The following is a 10,000-nucleotide window of genomic DNA, read 5'->3' on the forward strand; positions in this document are numbered from 1 at the left end:
TATCTAAAAACTTTTCAAAATCAACTTACATGATTGATAACCCATTAGCATTTGTGCAAATCCTGACTTTCCCTTATATTGTAATTAGTAAGATCAACGGCACAGTTAAATCAAATGGCAGTTGTGGTCACACTAGGTTATGGAGTTCCGACAGTTTTCTGAAAGTACAGTATGCGTATGTGTACATTCACAGCATCTGTACATTCCTACCAGAGTGTATGCATGTGTGTACATTCACATTTATCTGTACATTTCTCCTTCACTATAATAGGAATCTGTAAGTGGATTTCTTTGGATTTTCAATTTCCAGTTTATAAAGAAAGGAATTATCTGGGATAGAAATCTTTCAAGTCTTTGGTAAATCCCAGGTCCCACCTTCACTATAACAGGAATGTACAAGTGGCTTATTTTGGATTTTCAATTTCCAGTTTACAAAAAAAGTGATTAATTGGACTCGCAATATTTTGAATCTTTGTTAAATAAATTCACTTGAATAGCCAATTTCCTACGAGAAAACAATATAAAGTCACCACTACACAAAACTCTCGTCATTTGGATCACAAGGCCGAGTCCGCACGACATACTTAGGATTATTTTTCAGCTCCTCGAGCAGTTGATATTTGTCCGCCCCTCTCCCTCCAGGGACGTGATCCTCCACCCCTCCCCCACTATGGTAAGTGGACCCTCTCTCGTGGTACCTCAGATCTAAAGCACTCCCCCCTAACCCTCTGCCCCGACTCGTTTCGTGATAGACATCGCGCACCGGAGTCTGCCTGCCGTTTTCGTGGTAGGTGTCTTCGAAAGCCACTCGTAGGGTGCTCCCGCCACTATAAGGCTCTACGCCTCGGTACCCGCCATAAGGCTCACTCCCATGGGCACCGCCCTCGACGTTCCTATACCCATCATTGCTCCCACCGACACGTAGGATACCCCCACCTCTGTATGTGTCAGGGCCCCTGCTTAACTTCCTAGGAAGGGTCTCTGAATACCTAGTATTATAGTGGTATAGATTACTGCCCTCCTGGGCGCTTTCGTTAGCACTAGTGGAAGGGACATGCTGGTGGAGGGCACTGCTGGAGGAAGAGGAAGATGGCGCCCTGTGGGAGCGTGGAAGAGTCGCCGAAGAGGACGCAGACTGCTGGTAGTGCAAAGGGAAGTTCGTCTTTCCCAAGCTGTTGTAGTATCCTGCAGATCCGTTGGCTAGGTGCTGGGAATTCCCGTGGCGTCCCAGTAAGGCATCTATGAGAGAATGGAAGTTAGAAAAAGATGGTATTTTAATATACATTAGAAGTTCATAGATTATACCTTTAGAATAGTTGCAATCCCACAGAATTCCTCGCAATAGTAGGGAATTGGCTAAAAGGACCAAAATGTTATATCTATTTACTGGACTGGTGTTCAATTTATACAGTGATTAAAAAATCCTCAAAACTTTAATTCAGTAATCGTATCATTTAGTTCATAATTGAAAAAAAAAAAAGTCATATTGATGGTAATTCAAAATTCCCATTATTTTTTTTTCTTGCCATTTTTTTTTTTTAATCTCCGTAAACCATTTGAAAGTATTCTATACTCGTGAAAAATTTTCAATTGGGGAATTTTCTTGGTGTTATTACGTTTATCGAAAAATTATTTTATAAATGTATAGATGACACTTTCAAAAGGAGACTATTTTTTCGTGGTTAGTTTTTTGCTTTTTTTGGTTTCTGAAAGTGAATGTAGCCTACAGATTTGAGGCACTAAAGTTCCGTAGCTTCCCTGTTAAAAAAAAAAAAAAAAAAAAAAAGGAAAAAACTCAATATCAACAGAAATTGCAGCATTTTTTTTTCTCTGAAATTCTTTTTTTCGAGAATAAATGCTTCAAAGCTTTTTTCTTTTAAAATTAGGATTAAATAGAGACTTCAGAGTATGCAAGTTTAAATTTTAAATCAGGATTGAATAGACGTCAGAAGTATGGGAGTTTTGAATTTAAAATTAGGTTTGAATAGACTTCTAACCATGGGAGTTTAAAATGTAATTTTCCTCATTACCGGGGATTCAATAAGGATATAATATTCTTATTTCATGGTTATTTACTTATTAGTGGCGAGCCTTTCCCTTCAATCCATAAAAAAAAAATAAAAAAAAATACACATGTAGGCTACGAGGAAGACGTGACTAGCATAATATATTCTCATCTGCGCGGTTTTATGGGATAATTTTGAGCTCTTGGCTTATTTGGTTATCGTCCAAGAGCATTTATGCGTCTTTTAGCATAATCATAACATAAAATTTTCAATTTGTAAACGAGTAGACAAAGAAATACGATGAACATAAACATCAACGTAAAGGAAACGTTTAAGAACACCCTATAGAGTAATAGAAAACGAAAAATTGTTGCAGGCGATTTTCACAGAAAATGGTATTTTTTATAAGGGATCCTAAAATATATATGGCAAGTCATTGTTTTTCTTTTTACCCCTAGTGGTTTGGTATTTAGTATGGTAAATTTATTCTAGTATTATACCTTCTAATAAGGTTTCACTTATCTGGAGGGTGGAGCTTTAATTTCTCTATCCTACAAAGTGTCCTTTATGTATTTTTGCCTCCGAAAAAAATTGAAGGTTTTGTAAAGGTTAGTCTATATATTCTCTTTTGTCTGTTTGCTCTTTTCTGAACTCTAAACAAAACGTACAAAATTGATTCTGACCAAACTTGGTATTCATGTTGAGTATGATACAAGGATGAAATCTAACATTCTGGATAATTAATTCAATTATCTTTTTGTTGGTTTGTTAGTTGCGAGAAACTCCACATAAACATTACTAGTTTTTGTCAAACTATTGTTGAGTGTGACACAAGGAGGAATCTGTAACATGTTATGATGAAGGGCATCAAAGTACAAGTACGCAGCATATTTTCAATGTTAAAAACTACTGAACCAATTTCACTGAAACTTCGACATGTAGGGTATGGAGCAAGGACAAAATAATAGTTTTAATGGGGCCCATTTCGCTCCTTTTTTTGTACACTGCAGATATGCAAAAACACAAACAAGTGGTATATCCATCCTGAACTTCTATTTTGCATTATAATGGTTATCCTTTCTCTATATGCAGGACTTTCCATCAGTGTACCCTTTTCGGTTTCATTGTAGTGTATTACATGGCAATGTAACCTGGGATACCAACTACTTTTTCTTATAGGAAAAATTACGCTCCCTTCGAAAATAACACTCGTTCCCGTCGCAAATGAATAGTTTCAGAAATATATATACATCTATATCCTCCGACAATGGGGGACCCCCAGTGGGAACTCGGGGTTTTGGGTGGGGAAAACATACTGGGGAATCGATATATAACCGTAAAACAAACCTTTTCTTCTCTATACATTTCCTTCTTGTATGTAATATAACCGTAGGAAAATACAAAACAGTATAACTGGAAATATTTTGGAGGAGCCGTTTCAAAGGTTATTTCATGTAGTAATACAGTAACCAGTGCTGCCAACGCCTGATGTATATCAAATGTTAGCATTCCATACCTGATGTAGATCAAATGTTAGCCTTCCATGCTAACATTAGCACCCATTTGTACGTTCGTAAGTTCGTTCGCACCAGTTTTTGGTCTGCGCATATATCACTCCCCTGCGCAAGAGTTCCCCCTCTCCCAATTACTCATTTTATTATAGTATTATTTTCTCATTTTATATTCCCATTCAATATTATTTCTCATACATTCCATTTTACGTTCCTATATTGGGTTTATTTCTTTGGTTATTTCCTTTTCTCTTCCCGGTTTCACATAAATACTTGCTCTGGACTAGTTTTTTATCCAATTCATTCTCGGTATAATCATCTCATTTTATATTCCCATTCAATATTATTTATCGTTCATTCCATTTTAACTTCCTATATTGTTTTTATTTATTTTCTTTGGTTATTTCCTTTTCACTCCTCTGTGTCCCATAAATCCTTTCTCTAAACTAGTTTCCGTATTTAGTTCATTCATGTTTTCCCGCTAGTCTTCTTTGTTTTTCCCTTAACCAATCACCAACCTAGGCCTATGCAGATATCTCCCTACCCCCCCCCCCCCCCTTCTTTATCCCTTTGAGCGGTCTTTTCATACCCTTTGTTCCAATGCCTTTTGCGTTGTAACCTTTGATCTGGTGAGACGTTCTACATTCAAAGTGCGGTTTCTTTTTTCGTAATTTGCGATAGAGAAAGTTATAGAAACTTGTAGCGGGTGCAGTATTCCGTACCTAAAAGCAGTAGCTAAATTCCATGGTGATTTTTTTTTTTATTCTTCAGGTAATGTTGAACATTTTCTTAAATCTCACAACGTTATTCCTCAGAGTTTATAGTGCCCCAAGTGCCGTTCTGTTTTATCTTATAGGCAAGACATTCACATGTTTTATTGCAATTCTGAATCCATCATTCGTAAAACTAAGAAGAAACTCCGTTTCGGTTATACCGTTACTGCCTATATAGGTACTTTTTTGGACAAGATAATATTATGTGCCAACCACTTTTTGCATAAACATTCGGGCCATGAGTCCCTCATGGATGGTATCGACATATCTTCGAAAACTAGTGTCGATTGGAGAAGTTTCTGTTCCGAGGTTACCGAATACTTCGACGTTTTCTTCATAAAAGTAAGTCATTCCTCAATAGCCAATATACGTGTTTTGTGACCGGGGTACTTCTAGGCAAGGTTAGGTGGGTTTGTTAGATTCTGTGGTCTTTCTGTACTTTTTATATATTGTGTAACAGTTATATGGAAAAATTATTTAATATACGAATGGAAATATTTATCATTTCTGCCACTAGTAATGACATCGTGTCGTTGGTATTTCTGTGTTCCATTCGTCACCGTTGGTAGTACTGTGAATCAAAGTAAGTCATTCCCCAATACTTATTATATGAGTTTTGTGACCGGGGTACTTCTAGGCAAGGTTAGGTGGGTTTGTCGTTGGTAGTTCTGTGTTCCATTCGTCACCGTTGGTAGTACTGTGAATCAAAGTAAGTCATTCCCCAATACTTATTATATGAATTTTGTGACCGGGGTACTTCTAGGCAAGGTTAGGTGGGTTTGTTAGGTTCTGTGGCCTTTTGGTACTTTTTATTTATTGTTTAATAGTTATATGGACAAATTATTTAATACACGTATGGAAATATTTAGCATTACTGCCTCTAGTAATGTCATCGTGACGTTGGTAACACTGTACCATTCGTCAACGTTGGTAGTGCTGTCAAACATTGGTAACATTGAATTAATGTTACCGTCCTCAGTACATCCATAAGGGAAGTTACAACGTTGAAAAAGTTGTTTAAACATTTTAACTTAATATATATGCCAACAGTGTTAATATTTATATGGTACATTTGTATTGTATTACATGGTGTGATTTTCGCACAGGAAATATATGATTTCCTATAGTAGATAACGTGATTTAACAGGTTTTCACATTCATTTCATCCTTAATAACATTAACCAATTTGTCAACTTAAAGTTAGCCGAATTGGTTGATCTGTTAGTTTGTGATTGAAATGAACATAAAATTCGGTTAAATCACGTTATTTACTATAGGAAATCATATATTTTCTGTGCGAAATCACACCCTCTAATACAATAAAAAATTACCCACTTTTCTACGCCTTACTCATATCATTGGCGTCAGCCTTCACTTCTATCCTAAGATAACTAAAAGCTATTCACTAACATATCACAGTTCATTTCACCCATGAGACGAAATCCCCATAAAACGACTATTTTAATTTTGACCTATGTGTGAAGAATTTTCTTCACTCTTCTTCTTTCAATCGTATTTTTAGCTCTCTTCTACTAATACTATAGCTACCCCTTAAATGTTCTCTTCTACATTCAATTTTCTTTAACGAAACATAGGGAGGACTAACCTTAACTTGAACTTGTTGACAGTGGCGCACGCCATGCTCGTGACGTCACAGCGTAGATACGCACAACAGAGGGCCTTAGTAGTAACCCCGGCGTATGTTGGTTCTTTCCTTAACTACGTGGGTCGAGATTAAATTCTTAAACTGCATTTTTTATATAAATTCCAATACTGCTAAATTAGTGCATCTTACATTTCTCAATACCAATTAAGGTTTGTTAATTTTAAGATGTATGCCCATCGCACCAGCCCATTGCTAATTAATCATTTAAACTATTAATTTTTAGCAAGCCAGAATAGGTAGGATTATTGTATATATAAACTCCCTTAGAGCAGCAAGATTTCTCTAAAGTATTTAGTACAAAATCCTCCCTCCTCTGCACTCCTTGCAACAATACATTGCCCTGTCCTGAAGTCCTGATATGGCATCCCCAATGGATTACCGCGCGCATCATGACCGTCACTTGTTTGGCAAAGTGAAGCCAGGTGATCTCCTCGACCTTAGCGTCGGGCCATTCGAACAGAAGCCGGGCTGGACGACTGACCTGCCTGGTCAGTGAACTCGTGCACCTCTGGCTCACCCCCCCCCCCCTGTCTCTCTCCCAAAACTCAACTCGCAAAAGATTGCTGCCGGTCGGAGAGATTGAGAAGAAGAGGACCCTGGTGTACCATAGTTGCAGCCAAAGTGAGAATTTTTGGGGTGAGCCAGGCAAGAGTGCAAAGTGCCAATTAGTGCGACGTCCAGGTCAACAGCCATCACGGGCATAGGAATAATCTTCAAAGGAGTACAGGTACTACTACAAATGGCCATTTAGTTATTCCCCCATTTTTTAGCTTAGACTAATTTTAACTTGATAGGGAACGTGCCTTTTACACTATTCAGACTGTGTGCGGTGGGATTGTGTGTATATATTTTTCTTGGATATTAATTTCTTGGTTGAGACTAGCATAGTCTCTGGGTCACGTGGGCCACGTGCCTGACCCCATTTTTATTTTAATTATGTAGACCACGCGTCTAATCAACTATTTTTCATTATTTGAATTGCATTTCTTTTGATACCATTTTTTGTGTTGTTAAGATGTCCGTTTTCTTTTAATGTAAATTTGTGAAATAAATCAATATTAGGTTAATTAAACCCACTTAGTATTTTTGCTCCCTCATTTATTTAATGTTTAAACTGGGAATATTTGAAGAGTAAACCTATAGGTGGTAACAGCGAGGAACTTTGCATTAATATATCTGCTTCGAGGGTAAAGATCCTTATCATTAAACTTTTAAACTACTTTACATCACTGCTCCCATTTTGGATTTTGTCTAATTACATTAACGTAATATACCTGTCCAGCATCTCATTGGGGTAGCTGGGACGGAGTCGGAATAGAGCCTGAGAATGAGATGACTATAGACCTGACAAAGCTAGAGTAGGCCATAAATTATTGCTAATTCTACGTGTAGAGTTTTCCGGCCTCTGGACAGTAAAATATCCCCCTTTTGTATTTAAGAGTGATGGTTAGTGAATTGTGACAGTAAAGTATTAGCAGCGCGTTTGTGCCCCGAGAGTAAGTGCTCATTATCCTCCCCTGTTGAACTTTATGTAACTGTTATAAGGAGGCTTTCCCGGACTAAGTTCCCACTCAGAACATAAAAATAAAAGTCTCCACACTATGGTAAAAATTTTACTACATCTTTGAGATGTGTAAATTTTCTCCCAATTTTTCTCTTGTTGACATCCAACATCTGCACTTCACACCTTCCACATCCGTGAAGTATAATTTACTTCAGATTTTCTTACACCAAACTTTCATTTCTATCACCACATTTTCCATCATTATGCAGAGATTCTCTTTTATTATTATTATTATTATTATTATTATTATTATTATTATTATTATTATTATTATTATTATTATTATTATTAGCCAAGTTACAATCCTAGTTGGAAAAACAAGATGCTATAAGCCCAAGGGCTCCAATAGGGTAAAATAGCCCCGCGAGGAAAGGAAATAAGGAAATAAATAAAGGATAACAAATTAACAATAAACCATTCTTTCGATCAATTTACCATAATTTCAAATAGCTTTCTGAATGAATCATTACCATTCTTCCTCTATTAATACTAGCATTCACTACTCCAAATCTAGTATCATTTGTCCTTTTAAAGTCTTTCTATGCCACTCTATACCCCACCAATTTACTTAGCTCGTCAATCCTTAGTTTTCTTTTCCTTTCCCTTCCCAATTCTGTTATTCTTAATGTCCATCTACTATGTCATTGACTAAAGCCTTTTAGCTCTTCCGCCAGTCAACATTGTATCACAATCTTTTATTCTTTTAGGACAAAATTGCTTATTTTGCCTTTCAGGATTTGACTTGAACTTTTTAAAAATTCAGGTATAACCGGAATGGGTTGTACTAGTACCCGTTTTTCTTTTCTTTTTTTGCATGACTTATACCTGCAGAAGCCTGCATTAGTGTTCCGAATGGAGGAACAGAGTTTTGTTTGATTATATCTTTTTATTCTTCAATGCATATTACAAAACAAGTCCTGAGAAATTCACTATATGACAGGCTAACTTTAACCACAAACCAGCCATTCTTTCGGTTACAAAATCTACCATAGGTATTAGTTGCATAATGAAAAATAACCTGATCTTAGAAGAAAAATTATCAACGCTGCTAACTGCTCTTCCACTATCAACCCTTTTCATAGTTTACCTTGTAAACAACTTCCAAAGATCTGTCACTTAATTTTGTAAAAGACATTGAATGAACCAAAGAAATATCAAATGCATCTTGCAGAGTAGTGGTAAATTAAGTAAAGAATTGCCATGCAAAAAAAATTAAATAAATAGATAAATAAAATAAAATACTACAGTAAAACAATTAACTGAAATCAAAACTACTGTAGATAAAAACTTAAAAAATTCCCAAGTTTTACTCCTTTAAACAGGTGAAAATACATTGCAAAAATCTTACCTTTAGAGGAAGTGACGTCAGCGGAAGACGCCTCGCCTTCGTCGATGTCATCCATGGCATCTTTGGTTCCGTTCTCTACAACAACAACTACCTTCTTCTTAGGCTTGACCTTTGGAACGTCTACCTCCTCCTTGGCAGGACAAGGCTTCGAATTGGGGTCCTCTGAACGCAGAGGCTCCAAAGGAACGCTGGTTGGGTTAGCACTCTGAGCTGAGGACTGACTGGACGAGGTGTTGTTCACCAAGTTCTTACGCCAACGCGTAACTGCCACCAGGATGACGATGAGAGTAAGGAACACACCCACGATGCTCAGGAAGATGATGATCAGCGGAGAGTAGAACAAGGATTTGTTCTCTCCTGTAAAGAGAATAAAAATAGCTTGTAATGCAATGTGGGGGAAAATTAGCTCATAATGAACAGTAGGGGAAAAATAGCTTAAAATTTATAATGGACAGCAGGAAAAACATTGTAATGTACAGTTGCCTTCATTAAGTCTGATACACTTACGTCTCATTAGTTTTCCGTGAAGTGTAACTCAATTAATGAAACCAACTGTACAGTAAGAAAATAGCTTTGGAATGCACAGTGGGGAAAAAATAATTTGATAAACAGTGGGGAAAAAATAAGCTTGGAATGCACAGTGGGGAAAAAATTAGCTTGGAATGCACAGTGGGGAAAAAATAAGCTTGGAATGCACAGTGGGGGAAAAATAGCTTGGAAAGCACAGTGGGGAAAAAATAAGCTTTGAATGCACAGGGGGAAAAAATACGCTTGGAATGCACAGTGGGGAAAAAATAAGCTTGGAATGCACAGTGGGGAAAAAAATAAGCTTGGAATGCACAGTGGGGAAAAAATAAGCTTGGAATGCACAGTGGGGAAAAAATAAGCTTGGAATGCACAGTGGGGAAAAAAATAAGCTTGGAATGCACAGTGGGGAAAAAAATAAGCTTGGAATGCACAGTGGGGAAAAAAATAAGCTTGGAATGCACAGTGGGGAAAAAATTAGCTTGGAATGCACAGTGGGGAAAAAATAAGCTTGGAATGCACAGTGGGGGAAAAATAAGCTTGGAATGCACAGTGGGGAAAAAATAAGCTTGGAATGCACAGTGGGGAAAAAATAAGCTTGGAATGC

The 10,000-nt window shown here is 37.1% G+C and overlaps 1 protein-coding gene across 1 annotated transcript in view; it reads right to left on the bottom strand.

Annotated features, from left to right (window-relative positions):
• Nucleotides 1-10,000, bottom strand: part of LOC137621047 (nephrin-like) — a 431,807-nt gene that overhangs the window by 515 nt on the left and 421,292 nt on the right. Inside the window, exons 12-13 of the mRNA XM_068351486.1 lie at nucleotides 8,869-9,225; nucleotides 1-1,239 (exon numbers count right to left, since the gene is read on the bottom strand). The exon at nucleotides 1-1,239 is cut by the window's left edge and continues 515 nt beyond it. Coding sequence (XP_068207587.1) covers nucleotides 533-1,239; nucleotides 8,869-9,225 — 1,064 coding nt within the window. The 3' untranslated portion in view covers nucleotides 1-532. The remainder of the gene's footprint in view (nucleotides 1,240-8,868; nucleotides 9,226-10,000) is intronic.

This window comes from Palaemon carinicauda, chromosome 27 (assembly GCF_036898095.1).
Source record: "Palaemon carinicauda isolate YSFRI2023 chromosome 27, ASM3689809v2, whole genome shotgun sequence".
NCBI lineage: Eukaryota > Metazoa > Arthropoda > Malacostraca > Decapoda > Palaemonidae > Palaemon > Palaemon carinicauda.